Below are 25,480 nucleotides of genomic sequence, written 5' to 3'. Positions count from 1 at the left end.
CATCAAAACTGTTATAAAGAATAAAATCACAAAAAATGTAGATAGACATGGTTTGATGGGACACAGCCAGCATGGATTTACCCAAGGGAACTCTTGCCTCACAAATCTACTTTTTTTGAAGGGGTGAATAAACATGTGGACAAAGGTGAACCGGTAAATGTGGTGTATTTGGATTTTCAGAAGGCGTTCGACAAAATCCACCATGAGAAGCTTCAAAGTAAACTAAAACGTCATGGGTTAGGAGGTGATGTCCTTTTGTGAATTGCAAGTTGGTTAAAAGACAGAAAACAGAGAGTAGAATTAAATGGTCAGTTTTCACAGTGGAAAAAGGTAAACAGTGGAGTGCCTCAGGGATCTTTACTTGGACCGGTGTTTTTTAATATATTTATAAATGATCTGGAAAGGGTACAACGAGTGAGGTGATGAAATTTGCGGATGACACAAAATTATGCAGAGTAGTTAAATCTCAAGCGGATTGTTATGAATTGTAGGAGGACCTTGCGAGATTGGAAGATTGGGCTTCCAAGTGTCCATGTTAAATTTCATCTGCCAAGTGTAAAGTGATGCATATAAGGAAAAATAACCCTTGCTGTAGTTAATCGATGTTAGGTTCTATCTTAGGCGTTACCACCCAGGAAAGAGGTTTATGGTTTATTTGTTTGTTTAAACCGTCACATCAGTAATAAAACCATCACAATGGTGTACAGTCAATAAAAGCAAGAAAGTACATAAAAATGGAAAATATAAAATAATAGCTAATATCAGATAAAAATGTGTAGCTTAAAATAACTAGATATTAAAATAAATCTAAAATTAATTACAAAAGCATGAATAAATAAAAAAATAGTACTACAAAAGCATGAAGAAATCAGTAAGTAGTAATAAACAGAAAAACAAAATTAAAAAACTTGCTGATTGGTTAACCTGACTAGCATAGGCACAGGTAAAGAGCCATGTTTTTAAATAGGATTTAAATTTCTAGGCGTTATAGTGGATAATACATTGAATTCGACGGTCCAGTGTACCGTGGTGATCAAAAAAGCAAACAGAATGTTAGGAATTATTAAGAAGGGAATGGAAAATAAAACAGAAGATGTCATAATGCCTCTGTATTGCTCCATGGTGAGACCGCACCTTGAATACTGTGTACAGTTCTGGTCACTGCATCTCAAAAAGGATATAGCTACACTGGCGAAAGTGCAGAGAAGGGCAACCAAAATGATAAGGAGCATGGAATGGCTGCCCTTTGAGGAAAAGCTAAAGAAGTTAGGGCTGTTCAGTTTGGAGAAGAAACTGGGGGGGGGGATATGATAGAAGTCTGCAAAATCATGAAAGGACTTGAACAAGTTAATGTAAATCAGTTATTTACTCTCTCAGATAATAGAAGGACCAGGGGGCACGCCATGAAGTTAGCAAGTAGCTCATTTAAAACAAATCTAAGAAAATTCTTTTTGTCTCAGCGCATAGTTAAGATCTGGAATTCATCGCCAGAAGATGTGGTTACAGCAGTTAGTGTAACTGGGTTTAAAAAAGGTTTGGATAAGTTCCTAGAGGATAAAGCCATAAACTGCTGTGATGGTAATTAATAAGCAATAGTAGCTTGTGATCTGTCTGATGTTTGGGTACTTGCCAGGTACTTGTGACTTGGATTGGCCACTGTTGGAAAAAGGATACTGGGCTTGATGGATCCTAGTATGGCTTATCTTATGTTCTGTCACTCTGGGTGGATGCTTTGCACTTCTCATGGTGCTTTGGGGTCTTCATACCACTCTTTAAAGTTGTTTTGACCCTCTATCAGTGCCTACATTCTTTGGTGCTTTGTTCCTCCTTTATGGTGTCTTGAGCTCTTCATGCCACACTTGATTCCACTTTGCCCCTTTTGTGCAGCCTAGTGGGGTTCATTCCACTGTTGTTGGTGCCCTTTACCCCACTTTTGAAGCTGTGGGCTGTTCTGGCCACTTTTGATGATGCTTTGCTCTTCTGGCAGTTCCTTGGATAACTTCTGCCACTGCTGTTATCAGTTTGCACCATATTTGGTCCGTGTGCTCTTCATGTCACTTTTGGTTGACATAGTCTGGTTGTGTTGGCATGCCTTCACCCTTGTGATGATGTCTACCTATCAGTTTCATTAGACATGATTAGAAAAGTCCAATTTTGGAGCCCATAATAGGCTGCATTGCTTCCCCCCATTGACTGTACCTGGTAAATGAATGAACAAATAAAGCAAAAAAACCCAAAACAAAACAAAGTTTTTTGTATGAACCAAACTCAAGTGAATGACTGTGACCCTACAAAATGAATGAACAAACTGAAACAATTTTTTTTGACTCTGCATGTGCCTGAAAAATAGAGATCACATAACTCTCCTTAACTCTCCTTAACTCATAACTCGCCATCTCTCCTTCAGAAAGAAACTGAAAACCTGGCTGTTCTCACAAGCTTACCGTTGAAGGAACCTTTATCAACCAACATTGATTCTCACCCTCACCCTCCAACCTCTTCCCTAACTCCTCCCACCCCCCCCCCCCCCCGCTTACCTCTCCATGTTTCCTCCTTCCACAAGATATATTATGTTATTATGTTATTATTATGTTAATAATCGCCTAAGATAAATCTACAGCCGAGCTCAATCAATCTGTTTATGTCTCGCTACTCTATTGTTTTTCAGTGACCATTTTATCACTCTCCAGTTGTTATCGTTTAAAATCTTTCCTGTCTTCCAGCTCCCATGTTTTCGCTCCCTGTTTAATGTAACTTTACCTTCTATATAGTTGTTAATTGGTTTCCCCCTGTTCTATTGTAAACCGGTACGGTAAGACCTCATCTTGAGTATCGGCATAGTAAAAGAATTTAAATAAATAAATAAATTCCTTTTCTTTGCACTGGTTACAAATTCAATGGCAATGCTAGTGCGCAAACTTGAATATGTCTTCTCTGCCATGGGGTAATTCTATGTTGCAATGTACACAATCCTCCAAAAGTGTTGTGTTATGTTCTATCCAGCATAGCCTGTTAGAAGTTCCATTGGTGTGCTTTGTGCGAGTTGCTAAAATAAAAAAAAAATGTTCTCTGTGGCGGCATCTGAAATTCATTACCTGAGCAGTTGCGTCTTGTCACATGTACTATAAATCATTCAAGTCATTTTTGAAAACATTGTGATGCTATCATGGAAGTGGAACCTTGTGGCTGCGACTTGGTTGGTGCCACCTAGTGAGCAAACTACCAGGCCTACTCTGGCAGCTGGTGGAGAAACCCATAGATGGGACCTGCTGGAGCTTTACCTATACCAGCCGCCTCCCCTGCAGGTTGAGCCTTTAGATTCTGGCGGTTGGCAGGACTTAGGTGGGTCCCTGGGGCTAAGATGAGTGAGACTCCGATCTAAGCAAAGGTCATGGCAGGCATCATATAGCAGAATGGGTAACAGACCAGAAGTCGAGGTAGACAGCAGAACAGGTAACGAGCCAGAGGGCAGGAAGCACACACTGGAAGATCAGGGGCCAGGCCAGGGTCAGGATCCGGGTAGTCAGTCTGAGTTAAACAGGACAGACAAGACAGGCAAGGCCAACAGGACAAGCAGGGAAGGAGAAACAAGCAAGGTCAGGAGCAAGGGCAGACAGGCAAAGAACCAGACAAGGAACAGTCCACGGGGAAGGAAGGACAACACAAGGAAACAAAGCAGGAACAGAGAACAAGACAAAAGGCAAGAATGAAACAAGAATAGCAAAACACAATGGAATGCAAGAGCACCAGGAGTCCTGTTGCTGAGGTACTGGCTAGTTGCAAGAGACTTCCTTATATACTCATGAAGGATGTGACAACATCAGGTGCCACAGGAAGTCCCAGCTAGAGGACCTATAAAGGCAGTCCAGAGTTGGAGGAAGTTCTATCCCGGCTCCTTGGAACAGCATGCTGCCAGATGCTATGCTGGAGTTGGATTGGATCAGGTGTGAGGGGCTTAATAGTACCCCTCCTCCAAAGCCCCCTCCCATAGTCTTCTGGGCCTGGGCTTCAAGGGGAATCTGCGATGGAATTCCACCACCAACTGGGAAGCCTACAGATTGGTGGCAGGTTCCCATGAATTCTTTTCAGGGCCATAGTTCTTCCAGGCGATGAAATGCTACAATTTGTTTCGGACCCTGTGGGAATCAATAATTTCTCCAAGGACAAGCAGGATGGTAGTCCTCACAACTGAGTGACATCATCGGATGGAGCCCGGCACGGAAAACGTTTGTCAAAGTTTCTTGAAACTTTGACTGGCACACTGAGCATACCCAGCATGCTGCTAAGCATGCGTCCACGTGGGGTCCCTCTTCAGTCACTTTTCTGCGAAGCTGTCGCCATGTGGTTCAGGAGCTCACACTGTTTTTTCTAAAACTTTATTTTTCTTCATTTCTACATGTCTCATAGGGTCCTTCTCCCTCTTTTTGGAGATCGGTAAGTTTTCTTGGGTCTTCAATGTCGATTGCCAACAGTGCTGCCGCCAGATACCTGCTGGCCAGTGTGTTGCATTCTTTTTCCGATGGCATCGTCCAGTTTCCGCCTGTGCCCCCAGTGTCCGTGAACTATGTCCCTCACAGACCCCCCATGAAGTCTGTGCCTGGTTGCCTCCCACGATGTCTGCGTTTGTGATTTTTGCGCCCAAATGACCCTGAAGGGTTGTAGGGTCCACTCACTAGAATGTAGAAATTGTTTGGGGTCAAACGTTCATAACAATCCCTGGCATCAGTGACCTCCGCATCGTTCAGTAAGGAGGCCCAGGCCCCAAGTTCTCCTGCACTTGTCCGGCCAGCTCCTGAGGTGGGTGCAAGAGACATTCCGTTGTCTGTATCTTCCTCTTCCATTCAGATTCCTTGACGTCCCCTTTGGCTTCGGGGAAGGATTCCAGGGTCCACCGGAAGAGGTCCAGGAAATATCGACATCAATCTTCCTCTTCTAAAAAGGATCGTGAGAAGGCATTGACCTCTGCCTCCCATGAAGAGGTCGAGGTCGAGGGCGGAAGACATCATCCCCTCCGACTCCACCGATGTCTCCAGGCGGCCTCCACCGGTTCCAGTGAAGGGCTTGGTCCCCCTCCAACCAGAGGGTCTCCCGATCTCGCCTACTCCTCCTCAAGCTGTGCTTCTCAAGAATTCGAGGAGGAACTCGAAAAGCATGTGTGGATGGCGGTCGGCCGGACCCTACTGGGCCTCGAGCCTCCGGTTCCCCGGGTACTGCCTCTGCTGCAAGAACCTGCTCCACTGGTGCTCACACCATTGCTGAAAGGCTTGATATGATGCTCGGTATGCTTCCTACGCAACTGGCTCCGGTTCATCAAGCCCCTCAGACGTCCCTGAGGACACCGCTGCTATCACTACTGGCCCCCATACTGGTGAGCGACTCCTCAGAAGAGGACAGGCCATCGGGCTCAATGGCAGGCCAAAGGCTCACAGTGACACTTCACTGACCAGCTCTCCTTGGGCACTCTGGGTCGATTCCACCATCTCCTTTGGTGCCCCCGATGCCAATGGTGCCATCGTATCCCTCGAGAATTCGAAGCCCTCCTATGCCCCCAATGCCTCCCTCAATGGCATCGAGGCCTCTGCCCTGCATTCGGGTGAACTTCCCCTTTCTGCCTCCTTGAAGGGTCGCAACGAGGGTGAGCCCCATATGACCCCTGGGAAGGGGAAGCATCCGTCTCTTCGGATGAGTCAGAAGATTTACCTTCTGAGCCCTCCCGGCCAGAGGAATGGTAGCGATCCTCCCCGGAAAATTTTTCCTTCGCAGGTTTAGTCAAGGCCATGGCCGATTCCGTCCCCTTTCAGCTGTTGGCGGAGCAGGGCTCTAGACACAAAGAATACTCGAGATCCGTCAGTTTATGGACGTACCGAAGGAAGTAGTGGCGGTGACATCTTCAAGGACCTCGATGCCACCAGTCAACAGAAAGACGGATGCAGTGTACCTGGTGCAACCCTCCACTGGGTTTGACCGCCGCCAACTCCCACACCAGTCTGTGATGGTAGAGTCAGCCCTTAAGAAGGCTAAGAGATGGGTACCCATGTGTCAGCGCCGCCGGGGTGTGAGCACAAAGCCCTAGATGCCTTGGGTCGATGTGTATTCCAGAGTGCCATGCTCATTGCCCACCATAGCATGTTATCAGCTCTACGTGGGGCAGTATTCTCAAAGGCTGAAGAGGTTAGGGCTGTTCAGCTTGGAGAAGAGACAGCTGAGGGGGGATATGATAGAGGTCTTTAAGATCATGAGAGGTCTTGAACAAGTAGATGTGACTCGGTTATTTACACTTTTGAATAATTGAAGGACTAGGGGCATTCCATGAAGTTAGCAAGTAACACATTTAAGACTAATCGGAGAAAATTCTTTTTCACTCAACGCACAATAAAGCTCTGGAATTTGTTGCCAGAGGAGGTGGTTAGTGTAGCTGGGTTCAAAAAAGGTTTGGATAAGTTCTTGGAGGAGAAGGCCATTAATGGCTATTAATCAATTATACTTAGGGAATAGCCACTGCTATTAATTGTATCAGTAGCATGGGTTCTTCTTAGTGTTTGGGTAATTGCCAGGTTCTTGTGGCCTGGTTTTGGCCTCTGTTGGAAACAGGATGCTGGGCTTGATGGACCCTTGGTCTGACCCAGCATGGCAATTTCTTATGTTCTTAAAACTTGTGGAAACAAGCTCAAGAGTTCGGTGAGCGCCTACCTAAGCAGTATTAGGAGGATTTTAATGTTGTTCAGCAGGGCCTCGAATGTAACAAACACGAAGTCCATGCGGCATATGATGTGTTTGAAACGGCCATGAGGTCTGCTGCATGGTTACGGGCATCTGACTTGCGCCCAGAGGTCCAGGACCACCTAGCAGACCTGCCCTGTACTGGGGAGAACCTGTTTGGTGACCGAATCAGAGGCTGTGGCTCAGCTGAAGGACTATCAAGAGACCCTTCAACAATTGTTGGCTAGTTCTTCCATCACCCAGCCTGTTAGAAAGGCCGCTCGGTCATATCCAAAGTGACTTTTTTACCAGCCTTGCAGGTATTACCCTCCCGCCATGAGTTCTCGACCTTAGCGGCCAATGGTGAAACCCAGAGGCAGTCTCAGCCCCCTCGGGCAGCTATGGCCCCACTGCAAAGCCCTGCCACTAGCTTTTGACTGGCGGCGAGGGAGTCAGAGCCAGCAGCGGAACTCTGGCCCCCCAGTTGGAGGCCATCTTCGCCTCTTTTCAGATCACTGGGTCCTATTCATCATCTGCCGGGGTTACCGGCTTCATTTCCAGCAACTTCCACCCCACTCCCCACTATTTCCAGGAAGGGGAACAGTAGTGAACCGTCAGATACTTCAAGCAGAACTCTCTGCCCTCCTTTCTGCGCAGGTAGTGGAGCCGGTTTCCACCGGCCAGCAAGGCATGGGGTTCTATTCCTGGTATTTTCTTATCCCCAAGAAAATGGGAGGCCTCCGGGCCATACTGGACCTGAGAGCGCTAAACCGGTTCTTGGTGAAATAGAAGTTCAAGATGGTTTTGTTGGGCACTCTAATACCCCTTCTCAAGGGGGGCAACTGGCTCTTCTCCCTTGATCTGCAAGACGTGTACGCTTATATCCCCATTTTCCACAGGGACCGGCAGTACCTCCATTTTCGAGTGGGCCACCAGCATTACCAGTACTGTGTCCTGCCCTTCAGTCTGGCATCTGCTCCCCCCCCCCCCCCCCCCCGGGGTCTTTACCAAATGTCAGGCAGTTGTCAGTGCCCATCTTCACAGGCAGGGTGTTCATGCATTTCCCTATCTTGATGACTGGCTCATCAAGGGCAGCTCGATCCAGGGGGCTCGAGTGGCCATGCGCCTCACGATAGACACACTGGAAACCTTGGGATTTTTGATCAAATACCCCAAGCACCACCTTCAGCCAGCCAGACAACTGGACTTTATAGGGGCACACCTGGACACTGTCCAGAACAAGGCCTACCTACCTCAGGACAGGGCAGAGACCTTGGCGGCTCTTGCACGTCACATTTCCTGACGCATCCAGGTATCTACACACCACTTGCTCCAGCTGCTTGGCGATATGGCGGCGACGGTGCATGTCACCCCATTTGCTCAGCTACACATGCGCCATGCGCAATGGATATTGCGTTCCCAGTGGTGTCAGGCATCCCAAGACCTATATGCCCCCATTGTGGTCATGGATGAGCTGTGATGTTCTCTTCACTGGTGGACCATCCCCGAGAATCTGCTATGGGGGTCCCCATTTGCGGCAGCTCCGCCCAGGTTTCGCTCACCACAGACACTTCTCAGACAGGGTGGGGAGCACACGTCCTGGGGTATCGCATGCAAGGTTTCTGGTCGCCTCAGGAAAGGAGGCTCCAAATCAACCTTCTGGAGCTGAGGGCAGTTTGATATGCCCTACAGGTGTTCCGGGAGCTGCTGGTGGACAAGTGCACGGTGTTGCATAAAGGGAAAAATAACCCTTGCTGTAGTTACACAATGTTAGGTTCCATATTAGGAGCTACCACCCAGGAAAAAGATCTAGGCATCATAGTAGATAATAATTTAAAATTGTCAGTTCAGTGTGCTACAGCAGTCAAAAAAGCAAACAGAATGTTAGGAATTATTAGGAAGGGAAGGGAATGGCTAATAAAACAGAAAATGTCATAATGCCTCTATATCGCTCCATGGTGAGACCGCACCTTGATTTCTGTGTATAATTCTGGTCGCCGCATCTCAAAAAAGATATAGTTGCGATGGAGAAGGTACAGAGAAGGGCAACCAAAATGATAAAGGGGATGGAACAGCTCCCCTGTGAAGAAAGGCTGTTCAGCTTGGAGAAGAGACGGCTGAGGGGGGATATGATAGAGGTCTTTAAGATCATGAGAGGTCTTGAACGAGTAGATGTGAATCGGTTATTTATACTTTTGAATAATAGAAGGACTAGGGGGCAAGTTAGCAAGTAGCACATTTAAGACTCATCGGAGAAAATTATTTTTCACTCAACATACAATAAAGCTCTGGAATTTGTTGCCAGAGGATGTGGTTAGTGTAGCTGGGTTTAAAAAAGGTTTGGATAAGTTCTTGGAGGAGAAGTCCATTAACTGCTATAAATCAAGTTTACTTAGGGAATAGCCACTGCTATTAATTGCATCAGTAGCATGGGATCTTCTTAGTGTTTGGGTAATTGCCAGGTTTTTGTGGCCTGGTTTGGCCTCTGTTGGAAACAGGATGCTGGGCTTGATGGACCCTTGCTCTGACCCAGCATGGCAATTTCTTATGTTCTTATGTATACACAGTCAGGTGGCCATGTGATACCTGAACAAGAAGGGGGGAACTTGGTCATTCCCTTTCTGCCAAGAGGCAGTCCTGATTTCCACATTGGCTATCGCCAGTGTTATAACTCTCCAGGCTATGTACCTTCCAGGGGTGGACAATACCCTGGCCAATGGTCTGAATCGGACATTCAGACCACATGAGTGGGCCCTCAAGCATTAGGTGGCGAATCACCTCTTCAGCTGCCGGGGAACCCTGGACGTGGACCTGTTTGCCTCTCGGGAGAAAAGGAAAGTCCGCAACTTTTGCTCCCTCCGCAGGAGGGGCAAAGAGTCATTTGCTGACATGTTCTCGATCCACTGGGGGATGGGCTTGCTTTACACCTACCAGCCCCTTCCCCTTATCTCCAAGATACTTCAGAAGTTGCCGCAGCAATATGGCACAATGATCCTGATCGCTCCCTCGTGGCCCTGTCAGGTCTGGTAAACAACCCTTTGGGAGCTCATGGTGCTTCCCCTAATCCAACTGGGAACGGCACCAGACCTCATCACTCAGGACCAGGGCAGACACTGCCATCCCAACCTCTGGTCCCTAGCCCTCACGGCATGGATGTTGACCGGCTGATGGATGAGGCCCTCAGTCTAATGGCAGCACTGTCCCGTGTTGTTCTGGAGTCTAGGAAACCGTCCACCAGAAAATCCTACAATCTGAATTGGAAGCGGTTCTCCTGCTGGTGTGAAGGTCGCGGTTTGGACCTCTTTACGTGCTCCCCCTCGGCTCTTCCAGACTACTTGTTGTTCCTCTCTGAATCTGGCCAGACCACCTTGGTGAGGGTACACCTTAGTACCATAGAAGCATACCATCGGGATGTGACTGGTTCTGCTATCTCTTGCCATCGACTGGTAGGACATTTCATGATGGGTCTCCTTCAATTAAAACCTCCTACTCGTTCCCCAGCAGTTTCCTGGGATCTAAACGTGGTTCTCTCACAGCTCATGAAACCCCTGTTTGAGCCATTTCGCTCCTGTGACCTAAAATACCTTTCCTGGAAAGTACTTTTCTTAGTGGCGGTCACATCGGCTCGCAGGGTGAGTGAACTGCAGGCGTGAGGGTCGTACCCGCCTTACACGAAGTTCTGCCATGACAGGGTGGGACTACATACACATTCCAAGTTCCTACCCACAGTTTCCAAGTTCCTATCCACAGTTTCACAGTTCCACCTCAACCAGTCCATTGTCTTACCGTCTTTTTTCCCGAGCCCTCATGCTCATTGAGGTGAATGTACCCTCCATATCTTAGACTGTAAGAGGGCACTCGCCTTCTACCTAGACGGACAGCACCTCATCAAACCTCCACTCAACTGTTCATTTCATTCGATAAAAATAGGTTGGGTGTTGCTGTTTCCAAACAGACGCTGTCCCACTGGTTGGCCAACTGCATTGCCTTCTGCTACACGCAGGCAGGGCTACAGCTTGCTGGTCCTGTTCGGGCTCATTCCGTCCAGGCCATGTTAGTTTCAGTTGCGCACCTGTGAGTGGTTCCTATTCATGAAATCTGCAGAGTGGCAACCTGGAGTTCACTCCATACCTTTGCCTCTCATTACTGCTTAGACAAGGACGGGTGGCAGGACTCCCGTTTTGGGCAATCCGTCCTACAGAACCTTTCAGCCATAACCCAATTCTCCCACTGTGGTTCCCCTCTTGGGTGACAGCCTGCTCCTCTGGTCTCTGCAGCTGCAGGTGTTGTCCACGTTTGCACTCGTTTTTGCTGCTCATAGTCGGTGAGGCCTGAAGCTACTTATTCACCCAGTTGTGAGGACTACCATCCTGCTTATCCTTGGAGAAAGCAGAGTTGCTTACCTATAACAAGTGTTGTCCAAGGACAGTAGGATGTTAGTTCTTACAGAACCCGCCCGCCTCCCCGTAGAGTTGGGGGTCTTTCTTTTTAGTGGGAGTTTTTGGTTCACTGTCTTGCTCACGTTTTGTTATAAGACTGAAGAGGGACCCCACGTGGATGCGTGGTTAGTGGCATGCTGGGCATGGTCAGTGTGCCAGTCAGAGTTTCTAGAAACTTTGTCAAACGTTTTCCGTGCCAGGCTCCATCCGATGATGTCACACAGTTGTGAGGACTAACATCCTGCTGTTCTTGGACAACATTTGTTACAGGTAAGCAACTCTGCTTTCTTTTACTTTGAACTGGGTGTCCTCTTCCAGAGCGAGGTCAGACTTTTGGGGTGAACTTCTGCCTAGCCAGGAAAGGATGGCAAGTTTTAACAAGAAGATGTGAAAGATGTCATGTATTCGTAGAGATGCAAGAAGCTTGAGTTTATAGGAGACTGGGTCTAGCTGCCACTCAATGGGACAGTGTCCCATGAATTGGGGCGCAAAGTTTGCAGATGGCATTTTAAACCTCATATTCTTGGTAGTGGGCCATAACAACGTACCAGAGTGGTACGCAGGATGCCGTTTCTTGATGGCTTGGGCTTTAGCACATTGTATAGCGTAGTCATTGAGTTGGCAAGTTTTTCCCATAGATCCTGGCGCTCTTGTCCTACTAAGGTGCAGCTGGGCAGGTCGCGGGGTCCATGTGTGGCATCCAAAGATGATGTAATATGGTGACGATCCAGTGGAATTGTTGACATGGTTGTTTTGGGTGAATTCGGCCCATGGAAGCATGGAGGCCTAGTTGTCTTATCTCTGATTTACATAAGCATTCAGAAAAGCTTTGAGGCTTTGGTTGATTCGCTCGGTCTGGCCATTGCTCTGTGGGTGGTAGGTGGAAGTGAAGTCTAGGGCAATCCCAAATTTCTGCAATAGACTTCTCCAATACTTCGCAGTGAATTGTGCCCCCCAATCTGAAATATTGTGGAGAGGAAGCCCATGGATTCTGAATATGTGCTGAGAGAATAGTTGAGCAAGTTCAGGTGTGGACGGGAGTCCAGGGAGAGGAACAAAATGTGCAAACTTTGAAACCTATCCACAACCAATCTCATGGTGGTGTGGCCATTCGAAAAAGGCAGATGGCAGATAAAATCGGTGGCCTCATGAGTCCAGGATTCCGTGGGAGCTGGCAGCAGTTGTAAGAGCCCCCCATGGTCGGGCTCGGTCACTGTTCTGCATGGCACAATTAGGGCAGGAGCTCATGTAATATCAAATGTCATTCCTCATGTGAGGCCACTAGTAATGGCGCATGATGAATTCCAGGGTGCAGGTGATGCTGGGATGCCCTGAGAGGTGAGAGTCATGAGCCCATTCTAGAATATTTTTGCTGTAAACGCGATGAAGCCACAGTCTTACCAGGAGGAACTGTGAAGGCTGTTGCACATACAGTCTTGGCTGGGTAGGGGATGGGCTGAAGCACTCCAGTGCACCTTCTATATTGAAGGAGTGGGATAGTGAGTTGGCTTGACTGTTCTTGTCAGCAGGGTGGTAGCGCACCTCGAACTGAAACCTCTTAAAAAAAACCCAAAAACAAAACAGGGACCATTGGACTTGTTTGGGGTTCAATCTCTGCGTTTGTGGCAGGTATACAAGAATCTTATGGTCAATATAAATGTTTACGGGATGCTTGGCTCCTTCCAGCAAGTGCTGCCATTCCTTCAGCACCAGTTTGACTGCAAACAGCTCACAGTCTCCTATAGTGTAGTTTTTCTCAGCTGGGGAGAATTTCCTACAGAAATAGCAGGTCACCAGAGTATCATTATGGTTGTGCTGAAGGAGGAAGCGCCCACTCCCAGGGTGGAAACATCTACATCCACAATGAATGGTCTTGTTGGTTCTGGGTGATGAAAGCATGGACTCTTAATGAACTCTTCCTTGAGTTGTTCAAAGGCTCAGATGGTGTCTACTGAGCAGTTCCTAGTATTGGCCTTTTTCCTGGTTAGAGCTGTCAGGGGAGCTGCCAATGAAGCATAATTGGGGATAAACAGTCTGTAGTAGTTGGCGAACCCCAAAATCGTTGTAATGCCTTGAGACCACTGGGTCAGGGCCACTCCACAATGGCCTTCATTTTAGCAGGATCCATCTTGAGGCCTTGGTGCAAAATAATAATCCCTAAAATCAAGGGTGCTCCACTTGCTTAGTCACGATTTTCCAGCTTACCATAGAAGTTAGAGAACACTAGAATATCATGCAAGTATACTACTATGTGGGAGTAGAGAAGGTCTCTAAACATCTCGTTCACCACTGACTGGAATACCGCAAAGGCATTATACAACCCAAAGAGCATTACCAGATAATCATAGTGCCATTGCATTTATAGAAACATAGAAACATAGAAATGACGGCAGAAGAAGACCAAACGGTCCATCCAGTCTGCCCAGCAAGCTTTCACACTTATTTTTTTTCATACTTTTCTGTTACTCTTGTCCCTTTAAATAACTTTTTTGGTTCTATTTCCCTTCCACCCCCGCCATTGTAGATAGCAGTGCTGGAGCTGCATCTAAGTGAAGTATGTAGCTAATTGGTTTGGGGTAGTAGCCACTGTAAAAAGCAAGCTACTCCCACCTTGTTTACCCAGCCTGTGCAATTCAGTCCTTGTTGGTAGTTGTCTGAATATAAATCATCTTTTCTTCATTCCCCCTGCCGTTGAAGCAGAGAGCTGTGCTGGATATGCATTGAAAGTGAAGTATCAGGCTTATTTGGTTTGGGGTAGTAACCGCCGTAACAAGCAAGCTACTCCCCTGCTTTTATGTGGATGCAAATCCTTTTTTCCATATTTCCTCTTGCCGTTGAAGCATAGAGCAATGTTGGAGTCTCATTAAACCGTGTGTATGTTTATTTTTTTTTTAATTTATTCTTTATTGTGATTTTCAAATATTACAAGTAAGACAATTCTTACTAAAGGAAAAATAGGATTCATCCATATCAAATCAATACAAAGACTTCAGAAACATTTATAACATAGGTCATCAAAAACTTTGATAGGCATCCACTAAAAGGAAATATTGAGGGGAGACAGATTTCAGGAGTAAACTTAGGCAATTCCAACATTTTCATGTCTCTTAAAGAAATGGCTTAGCATAATTGGCAACACATACTATTCTTAGATCCCACTTAGTGCTCGCTAGGGGATATTACAGAAATCACCCTAGCATTTACAAACGACTTGAGCTGCTCTGGGTAATAAAAAACAAAACATTCATCTTTACGTTTCACAATGCAACTGCTCGGATATCTCAAGACATAAGAGTATCCCAAGCTTTAAACTTAAGAACATAAGAACATAAGAAAATGCCATACTGGGTCAGACCAAGGGTCCATCAAGCCCAGCATCCTGTTTCTAACAGTGGCCAATCCAGGCCATAAGAACCTGGCAAGTACCCAAAAACTAAGTCTATTCCATGTAACCATTGCTAATGGCAGTGGCTATTCTCTAAGTGAACTTAATAGCAGGTAATGGACTTCTCCTCCAAGAACTTATCCAATCCTTTTTTAAACACAGCTATACTAACTGCACGAACCACATTCTCTGGCAACAAATTCCAGAGTTTAATTGTGCGTTGAGTAAAAAAGAACTTTCTCCGATTAGTTTTAAATGTGCCCCATGCTAACTTCATGGAGTGTCCCCTAGTCTTTCTACTATCCGAAAGAGTAAATAACCGATTCACATCTACCCGTTCTAGACCTCTCATGATTTTAAACACCTTGTGATCTATAGGCTAAGAATTCCCTTCTCCTTTGCTGTGTGACACGAGCAAGGTCCGGGAAGATTCTCACCAGAGCTCCATAGAATGGGCTTGACATATTTTTAAAGAAACTCTTCATCACAATTCCCATATCATGTTCTGATACAAAAGTAACTAGAAGATTAGCTCTGTCACACAATTCTACTGAGGAATCTTCCAGGTACTGGGTTAAATTCTCCATAATCTCAGCCTGATTTTCAGGATGTCGTCTAGCCGTTTGTGGAGATGAAAGAAAAACTTGCTTAACTATGCACAGTAAAACATGCTCGTTAAGCTTCAAATTTTCAAGGAAATATTTCTTAAGAGTCATATCAGTTGTTTGTTCCACAATTCTAGGAAAATTTAAGAATCTAAGATTGAGATGTTTGGAGTAGTTCTCTAAATTTTCAATTCTACTGGAGGCCAGTGTAACATCTTTAATCAACTTGGTAGTACAATCATTATTTGTTTTCAAAGTGGCTTCCACCAAATCAATCCTGGATTCATTTTTCCCTATGTTTTCTTCTATTTTTTCCACCTTTGTATTGAGAGTTTCGACTTTTGCATTGGTTTCATGCAGAGACTTGCCCAAACCAGCCACTAAGTCCCATAGTGCGTCGAGAGTCACAATTGCTGGCTTTGTTGGCATTTGAAAGTGGCTTAACTCACCCACTTTCTCATCCAGCCTTCTTTCCACCGTCATCAGCCGGTCACTTCTCTCCCTTTCTTCCTGCTCGGGGGTCGATGTCAGGAACACCTCCTCACTTTCTCCAACTCTGCTCACAGCAGGACGTTCAGGAGATTCGGACAAGCTGTTAAAATCTCCTCCGAGTTCCGCTCCTGCCAGCACCACAGCCGCCCCTTCGGCAGGCTGCTTCTCGACAGACGCGGGGGAGTCGATGGAAGACATAATCAATGGGCACCAAGGATCTGGAGGGGCGAGTGTCACTTCACCCTGCGACGCGGAGGCTCCTTCCTCCAACGCCTGAACGGGGGCATTCTCCTCCAATTTTGCTGCCAGTGAGTAGGATGTTATTAATCGCTGCCCTAATATTGGGGGAGGGTCGGAGGGGTAGACCCGAATTTTCCCCTTTCTTTTTTCAGGCATTTCAAAGGAAATTTCAGAAGAACTCAGAGCAGCGTTCTCTCAGCAGCTGTACATGGCCATCTTGTATCCTGTGTATGTTTATTGAATAAGGATATTAATGTCCAGGTAGTAGCCGTCATTCCCGCAAGCCACCCCCATGCCTCTTCTCTTCATTCACATCCTCTAGACTTTATGGATCCACAGTATTTATCCCACACCCTTTTGAAATCCACAGTTTTGGTATTCACCACTTCCTCCGGAAGGGCGTTCCAGGCATCCACCACCCTCTCTGTGAAGAAATACTTCCTGAAAGCCTTCTTTCCATTCATCACCCTCTCAGGTCCTGATCAAGTTGTAGGCTCCCTGGAGGTGCAGTTTTGTGAAAACTCATGCGCCTCCACAGGCAGTCAAAAAGTTCAAAGGTTAGGGTTAGCGGGTAACTGTTCTTCTTTGTTACGGCGTTTAGGCCTCTGTAATCTTTGCAGGGGCACAGTGATCAGTCATTCTTACTGACAAAAAAGAATCCGGCCCTGGCGAGTGATGAAGGATGGATAAAACCCTCTGTCAAGGTTCTCTTTAACATACTTTATCATGGCCTCCATCTCTGGGACTGACAGAGGGTAGACTCATCACCTGGGTGGAAATTTGCAGGAGAGCAGATCAATAGGGCAGTCATAAACTCTGTGGGGAGGCAAGGTCTCAGCCTGCCACTTGCTAAAGATGTCCAAAAATTCTGAATATTGGGTGGGCAGACCGGGCATCTGGGCAACCATCACTTGGCCAAGGCATCTCTTGGGTAGAACTGACGTGAGACAGCTCGTCCGGCAGGAAGGGCCCCATTTGGAGATCTCTAGGATGCCATAGTCAATGGTAAGTTGATGCTTTCTCATCCACTGAAGGCCCAGAATGACCTGGTTGATTGCCCCAGGAAGGATGTTTAAGTGGATTTGCTCCTGATGGAGCAGACCAGTTTGCAACAGAATGGGTGAGACAGCTGGTTAGAGTCTCTCCAGTGACTGTGGATATGGAGAGCGTGATGTTCATAGGGTTAGTCTGGATGTGGTACCAACGTACGAGATCCTTGGCGAAAAAGCTCCCAGTGGCCCGAGAGTCCAGGAAGGCCCCATCTCCTTCTCCCAAGAGAAGGAGATGGGGATTACCATCTGTGGGAAAGATTTAATATGACCTAGGGGGTCCTCCCCCACTAGCCTAGGTCCTGGCGTTTCCTGTCTTTGCCAGGGAGTGAGATGTGAAGTGTCCCAGAATTCCACAGTACAGGCAGAGGTTCAGCCAGCTTCTCCTCTGATGAGAACAACAGTGTTCGACCTGCATAGGCTTTTCGGCAGGGCAGTAGCTCTTCCGTCTCATGGATGACTAGGCGGTACAGAGAGGTTGGAGGTTCTTTGGGGTAGTCTGGCAAACCGATCCCCTTTCTCTTGCTTTTTCCCTGAATCACAAGTCCAAGTGGATTGCTAAGCTAATGAGTCCCTCCAGATTCACCGGGAGGTCATGCTAAGCAAGCTCATCCTTGATAGCTCAAAGAGTCCTTGCCGGAATATTGCAGTCCTCTCTCCATTGAAGCTCCAATGCAAGAGTCCTGAAGCGCCTGGTGTCTTCCCCCATAGAGCTGGAGCCACTGCAGCTGAAGACCAAGTGTACATGTTCATCAAATATCAGACTGAACTCAGCAAGGAACTGGTCGAGGTTGGAAAGTATGGGGTTCTCTCTTTCCTACTGGGGAGAGATCCAAGCTAAGGCAGGGTCTCCCAGCTGAGACCTTGGTCTTGTCAGATGGGAAGGGAGGTGCCTGCAAGTCGAAATGCATCTGATGTTGGTTGATGAATCCTCTGCATACAGACAGCTTCCTATGGAATCGAGGTGGGGGAGGAAGCTGTGGTACCGGTCTGGTTGTAGGTGGTAACACTGGTGGAGGAGGCATCAAAGGTAGAGATGGTTGGGGGGGTGGGGGCAAGGTGTTAACAGGTCATCAAGCAGTTTAGTACCCCAGTCACCTAGTCCAGGACATTTTGCTGCAATTATATACATTGGGCTATACCAGGGATAGCCTGCAGTGCGGACAGGAATACCAGCTCCATGGCCTCAATAATCTGTGATGCTGTCAAGGAAGTGGACCTTTTCGGCTGCGGCGTGGTTGGCACCACCTAGTGAGTGAACTTACTAGGCCCACACCCGCAGCTGGTGGATAAGCCCGTAGGCAGAACTTGCTGGAGCTTCACCTATACTAATCACCTCCCTCACAGTTTGAGCTCTTTGGTTCTGGCGACTAGCAGGACTTAGGTGGGTCCCTGGAGCTAAGCTGAGTGAGAGTCTGATCTGAGTAAGGGTCATGGTAGACAGCAGAACAGGTAATGGGCTAGAGGTCAAGGCAGGCAGCAGTTGGACATTCAAGGGCCAGGCCAGGGTCAGGTTCCAGGTAGTCAGTCTGAGACAAACAGGACAGACAATACAAACAAGGTCAACAGGACAAGCAAAGAAGGGAAACAAGCAGGGCTAGGAGCAAAGGCAGACAGGCAAGGAACCAGACAAGGGACAGAGCATGGGAAAGGAAGGACAACACAAGGAAACAAAGCAGGAACACAGAACAAGGCAAGAACGAAGCAAGGATAGCACCACACACTGGACTGCAAGGGCAACAGGAGACCTGTTGCTGAAGCACTGGCTGGTTGCAGGAGACTTCCTCATATATTCCTGGAGAATGTGACTATCAGCCAGCGTCACAGGAAGTCCCCAGCTAGGGAACCTATAAAGGCAGTCCAGAGTTGGAGGAAGTTCTATCCTGGGTCCTTGGAACCGCTTGCTGCCAGAGTCACTTCGGATCAGAGGTGAGGGGCTTAACAAACATATTTGTTTAAGCAGGCTTTTGTATAATTTACCAGCATTGGCATGCTTTCTTTCTGTATATATTTGCTTGATTTGATGCTTTGAAATGTTTTTCCTTTGTTTGTGTGGAATTGTATGTGATTGATGTTTTTATTATTATGAGTGTTCATTCTGTACATTGCTTAGAGGAACATTTGGTGACTTTAAAAAATACATAATTTTTGTGAACCATTAACTTTTATAATTATAAGATAATATTATAATGTGCATCTCTGAACTTATTCATAACTAAAAACGGTAGCATCTAAAATCTATACCAGCCCATGGCTTTCATGAAATATGCAAAGCATGCTACTAAAGAAATGTTTGTCTTTTATTATCAGGTTCCAGTTTCACACTGTTTTAGACAACCGGGCCATTACAGAAAGAAGTTTTGCACTGTATGCAGAAAACAGTTGGGAGAAAGTATTGCATTACAATGTGAAGGTAACTTTTATTTATATATTAGAATAGTAAAAGTTTTATATTGAATGTGGTGATGTGTGAGTGTTAAGATATTTCTCCAAGGACAAGCAGAATAGTAGTCCTTGCACATTTATTTTATTTATTTATTTAAGCATTTTTCTATACCGAGGTATAGCTATCAGCCTTCACCCCGGTTTACAGGTACAACAACATATTACATTTGACATTGAACTGCGAGAACTGAGGAACATCAAAACTAAAATCTTACAAGTAAATTTTTCAAAACGTTAAGAGTATAAATATGATCAAACCATGTAATTTCTGGCTTATCAAAACGTTCTGTGACCTAGTCTAATTTTAGCTGTTGCATGTCCGATAAGTGTTATGCATAAGGTCTTTTGTGTGATATTAACCAGTACTGTCTTTGATTGTTTGAGTAAATAACCATATTTTGAGCTCTTTTTTAAAAGATTTAATGTTGTTTTGTGTGCTTAAGTGCTTAAGAGAGTGCTTAAGAGAGTTCCATAATTTTGGACCAGCGATGGATATGGCTCTGTTCCTTGTGTTGGATAGCTTGGCTAATGGGATTGATGGTATTTCCAGCTGTAATTTACTTGGAATTTGCGCTCTGTGTACATGTATGACATTGTCAAGGGCCGTGTTATCTGTTTTGTGAATTGCGTTGTGAAGAATTGTAAGAATTCTTTTTTCGACTGGAAGCCAGTGTAGGCTGTTGAGTACGGGTGTGATGTGGTCTGATTTCTTTTTGCCAGTTAGGACTCTCGCTGCAGCATTCTGCAGTAGTTGAAGTGGTTTTAAGGTCGCTTTAGGCAGACCTATCAAGAGTGAATTGCAGTAATCAAGGCTGGTGAAGATGAGAGATTGTAAGATGGTTCGGAAATCTTGTTGGTGAAGCATAGGTTTTAGGTGTTTAAGTATTTGGAGTTTGTGGAAACCTTCTCTTGTTTTAGTTGTGATGTGCTTTTTGTATGTTAGTTCACTGTCTATCTAGAAACCGAGGTCTTTTACGTTGTCTTTAAGTTGTATATGGATGTTGTCTATCTGGAAAGACTGGGTGGTTTTGGATCCTGAGTTTTTTCTTTTGATTAGGATGCATTCAGTTTTGCTCATGTTTAGACATAGTTTTAGGTGGTTTAGCAAATTTTTTATCGAGTTCAGGTGAGAAGCAGCAAGTATCATTGCATCTTCGATGGTGGAGGTAATTGGAATGAGGAGTTGTATGTCGTCGGCATACATGTAATAAGCCACGCCTAGGCTTGATAGGAGTTGGCATAGAGGAAGAAGATAAATATTAAAGAGTGTAGCCGAGAGAGCGGATCCTTGTGGCACTCCTGTTTCGAGAGGGACGCATCTGATGCTTCGTTGTTGATGGCGACTTTGAAGTATCTGTCTTTTAGGTAAGAAGTGAACCAGTCCAGAGTTTTTCCAGAGAGCCCTATGTTTACTAGACAAGATATTAGCTTTTTGTGGTCGACTGTGTCGAATGCAGCGGAGAGGTCAAGCAGGATTAGTAAATGATTGATTTTGTTCTCGAAGCCTCTTAGTATGTTGTTGGATAGGTTGAGCAGTAGAGTTTCTGTGCTGAGGTTTTTCCTAAATCCGTGTTGGGTGGGATACAGTATTTTGTAGTTCTCAAAGTGTTCGTTAAGTTGTTTCAGTACCGCTTTCTCTGTTAGTTTTGCAAGTAGGGGTAGATTTGATATTGGACGGTAGTTGTTCAGGTCATTTGGGTTCATGTTCTTTCTTTTTAGTATTGGTATTATTGTTGCCGTTTTTAACTTTACTGGTAGTTCCCCTTCTTCTAGAGATTTATTGATAATTGCTGCTACTGTTGGGGCAATGGAATGAGCAATTTCCTTTAGTTCTCGTGTCTAGGTGTCTAGGTCATGTCGAGCTGGGTTTATTTTTCTTAGCATTTTTTCTGTTTCCGTGGTGGATATTGGTTCAAAATTAGACCAGGTTGTTGGGGTTGAAGTGTCTGGTTTTCTTCAATTGAGGAGTCGATGAGGGCATCCGTTAATTTGGTTATTTTGTTCTTGAAGAATGTCGCTAAGTCTTGGCTTAAATTTTTGGATTCAGTTGTGGTGGGGTTGATGTCTTCAGAAATGAGGTTGTTAACTATGTTATAAAGGGATTTGGAATTGTTGGAGGAGTGTTTGATCTTTTTACTGTAGTAGTCACGTTTAGTATTCAGTATCATTTTTTTTATAGGCGACTAGTTGTGTGCGATATCTCTGCAGAGTTATGGAGCACTTGTCTTTTTGCCATTCTTTTTCACATTTCCTCAGGTTTGATTTCATGTTTCTTAGTTGTGAGTTGAACCATGGGTTCTTTTGTTCCTTATGATTTTTTATCTGCTTAAGTTTCTCAGGGTTTAGGAATTCCAGTAGCGGAGAGATATCGTTATCTAGAAGCTTGGGTGGGCAGTATACTAGGCAAATTTGTAAGTTTTGTGAGTCAAAGAGAGATATTTCAAATTGTTTTGGGAGATTGTGTGGGATCACTTTCATTGAGAAATGTTTCTTTATAATGAGGAGCAGCCCACCTCCTCTTCAGTACTTGTGAGGGATTGAGAAGGTGTCATATGCACTGTTGTCAATTTGGTTCATTAGTACTTGATCGGTATTTTTGAACCATGTTTCTGTTGTGGCTATGAAATCAGGGTTTTTTTCTTGTAGTATATCAGCTATTAACATGTATTTTTTGGTTAGGGATTGAGCATTTATGAGCAAGAAGGTGAGACATAGTATGTTTTTGATATTTTCCATTATGGGTGACATCATTGAATGGAGCCCGGCATGGAAAACTTATGACAAAGTTCCTAGAACTATGATTTGGCCTCATTGAGCATGCACAGCATGCATTATAGCATGCGTCCATATGGGGTCCCCTCAGTCTCTTCTTTTCTCTGGATCCTGCAACTTTGCAGTGTGAGTGAGCTTTGCTCTTTTGCGCCTGTTTGGCCTGTGTTGGGAAACTTTTTGTTGTGCATTTTTTCTCTTTCTGCCTTGTACAGTCAGTGCTGGGTCTCTCTTGGTTCCCTCTCTAGCTGCTTAGATAAGGATTTTGTCTACTCTGGTAAGTTTTCTTTCATCGCGATTTCCTCATGGCAGAGGTGCGGTTGGTGCACACCTTCCATTGATGCCTGTCACCATAGATTTCGACCTCACCTTCCTTTCGTCCAGTCATGTCCACCTCCGGTTTTAAACGATGCTCCTAATGCACGAGGGCTATGTCTGTCATGAACCCCCATGATAGATGTGTCCTCTGCCTGGGGGTGCAGCAAATGTACCCAGATGATTCCGAAGGGACATTGGATCTGACTCGATAAGATGGAGCGCCTCTTTGGGTTGGAGAAGACCAGGCCATCAGCACGGCATTGGCATTGAGGGACCACGGAGCCGCACCGATGGACACCGAGCCATTGACATCAGCAGGGCCTTTGGTTCAATTGATGCCATCACAGATAGGGGTGCCGGAGACTGGCCATCGTCTGATTCCTCATCATTGGCCCCGGCTCTGGGAAAGGTCTATGTTGAGCATTGAGGAAAGCCGGAGAAGCAGCAATGCACAGTGCCAGGCACGGGGATACACCAGCTCACGCTGTGATGCCCCTGAAGTGACCCCGCGGTGATGCTAGGGTACGCCATGGACTTCATTGGTCCCGGTGCCAGCTACCAATCCTCCTTTCGGTTCCGAAGAGGGTCTGGTTTCACCTCCTCCATCCCAGTTGGTTCTGGCATCAGCAATGTTTGAAGTGGTGCTTGAGAGGCGAGTACAGCTGGTGTTTGAGAGGGCGATGCAGAGGATCAGTGCCGCGGCACCTACAGCACCGACGCTCTTGGAGCTACTAGAATCGCCTAATGTGCTCATCTGTGTGTTATTGACCCAGCCGGTGTCTGTTCCCGGGATGGCTTCGATGCCTGTCGGGGCATCGCTGCCTCCCCTTGCTGATACGGTGGTCATGATCAGTTCCTTGGAGGATGACACTCTGCCCAGGCTGGCTGAGACACCAAGGCTTGCAGTTCCTGTCCAGTTCCATCTGTGCCTGCACTGCTGGACGAAGGTCAAGCACCCAGGGCCCCAATCCCCAGTAATTGACAGTGAGGATGTGGGTACCTATGACCCCTGAGGGAATGACTCAAAGGAGGTATCAGATGATGCCTCCGATGGTCTCCCCTCAGACCCATCTTCTCCAAAGGAATGACGGAAGACCCCGCCTGAGTACCTCTCCTTTGCAGGTTTTGTTAGGTTGATGGCCGAGTCCATCCCCTTTCATTTGACGGAGGAGGATGCCAGCACAAAATACTTGAAATACTCCAGTTCGTGGAACCTCCTAAGGAAATATTGTCAGTCCCAGGCACGAGATCCTTAAGGAGCTGCTGTTGAGGATGTGGGAACACTCCCTCACAGTGCCTCCTGTAAAGAAGAAGGTGGGTACAGTCTATCTCATTAGAAGGCTCCTGGGTTCGACAAGCAACAGCTGCCCCACCAATCACTGGTGATAGAGTCCACTCTCAAGAGAGCCAAGCATTCTAGAACCCATTCCTCTGCGCCCCTGGGGAAAGATCACAGAGCAATGGATGCTCTTGGGAGGTAGGTTTTTCAGGGGGCTATGCTCATTACTCACATAGCTTCCTACCAGCTCTACATGAGCCAGTACTAGCGGGACATCTGGAAGCAGGTGTAGGAGGTGGCTGAGTAGTTGCCTCAGCAGCAGCAGGACACACTCCTCTCACTGGTGCATAAGGGCCTGAAATGCAGCAAACATGAGGTCCATGCAACCTACGATGATCTCGAAATGGCATCGAGGGTCTCCACAGCAGAATCGGCACCCGGAGACTGGCATGGCTGCGGGCCTCAGATCTCTGACTAGAGGTACAGAAAAGACTCGCTGACGTGCCATGCACTGGAGAAAATCTCTTCGGAGATAAGGTTAAGGATGTGGTGGCCCAGATCAGGGGCCACCATGAGACCCTTCAACAACTCTGCTAGTACTCCGGACCTGTCCTTCTCATCTAGGAGAAGGGCAAGATCAGGGCAGAAGAAGTCTTTCTTTCGCCAAAGGAAGTACTATTCTCTGCCCTCTCGTGGCCGTCCCAGGCAGCAAAGAGTTCCAAAGCCCCAGCCAGCACCTCAGTCAATTCCATAGATGGGGGTTTTGACTGAGTTGAAGGGAGCGAAGCCCAGTTTACCATACCCTGGACAATAGATCTACTAGTCAGGGGGAAGCTGCTGTTCTTCATGAATCAGTGGCCTAGTGTAACCTCAGACCAGTGGCTTCTTTCCATCGTTCATCAAGGGTACAGATATTGAACCTATTGGATACCCCACAAAATTGCCCTCCATAACTGTTTTGGGGTCCGGTAGTGCATCAGGAGATACTGCTAACAGAGCTCTTCTCCCTCTTAATAGCCAGAGCAGTCAAACCTGTTCCACCAGGGCAAAGATGGTGGGGATTTTACTCCAGGTATTTCCTGATTCCAAAGAAAACAGGAGGACTTTGTGCCCCCAGGAACTCATCCTAGACCTAAGGGTCTTGAACAGGTTCATCAATAGAGAAAAGTTCAAGATGGTTTCCCTGTGCACTTTGATATCCTTTCAAAAACAAGGGGACTAGCTATGCTCACTTAATCAGAAGGATGGGTACACGCATATCGAGATCTTCCCAAGTTACCAGAAGAATCTCCAATTCGTAGTTGGAAAACAGGACTTCCAGTATCGAGTGTTGCTATTTGGGCTTGCGTCAGCCCCACATATCTTTATAAAGGGACTCGCTGTGGTGGCAGCGCATCTTCAAAAATTGGGAGAACATGTTTTCCCATTTCTGGATGATGGTCTGGTCAAGAGCACCTCTGAGGTCCATGCGCTTGACCATCTGGGTGTTGGAGTTGCTAGGGTTCGTCAACAACTACTCAAAGTCTCATCTCAGCCTATCACCTTGATTAAATATCATAGGAGCCCTGCTAGACATGGCTCAGGCCATGGCCTTTCTGCTTTGACAAAGGGCTATCAGCCTGATGGCCATCGCGGCAGAAATTCAATAGAACCAGCAGGTGTCAGCTTTGCACATATGGAGGTTGTTGGGCCACATGGATGCAAAAGTTCACTTTACTCCCCTGGTGTGCATATACATGTGAAAAGCCCAATGGACCATG

The 25,480-nt window shown here is 46.4% G+C and overlaps 1 protein-coding gene across 1 annotated transcript in view; it reads left to right on the top strand.

Moving 5' to 3' along the window:
• DGKQ (diacylglycerol kinase theta) overlaps nucleotides 1-25,480 on the top strand; it is a 513,416-nt gene that overhangs the window by 98,417 nt on the left and 389,519 nt on the right. The window contains exon 3 of the mRNA XM_029602759.1: nucleotides 19,220-19,322. Coding sequence (XP_029458619.1) covers nucleotides 19,220-19,322 — 103 coding nt within the window. The remainder of the gene's footprint in view (nucleotides 1-19,219; nucleotides 19,323-25,480) is intronic.

This window comes from Rhinatrema bivittatum, chromosome 1 (assembly GCF_901001135.1).
Source record: "Rhinatrema bivittatum chromosome 1, aRhiBiv1.1, whole genome shotgun sequence".
NCBI lineage: Eukaryota > Metazoa > Chordata > Amphibia > Gymnophiona > Rhinatrematidae > Rhinatrema > Rhinatrema bivittatum.
Note: the sequence above shows the minus strand (reverse complement) of the source record. Positions and strands in the feature narration are given on the sequence as shown.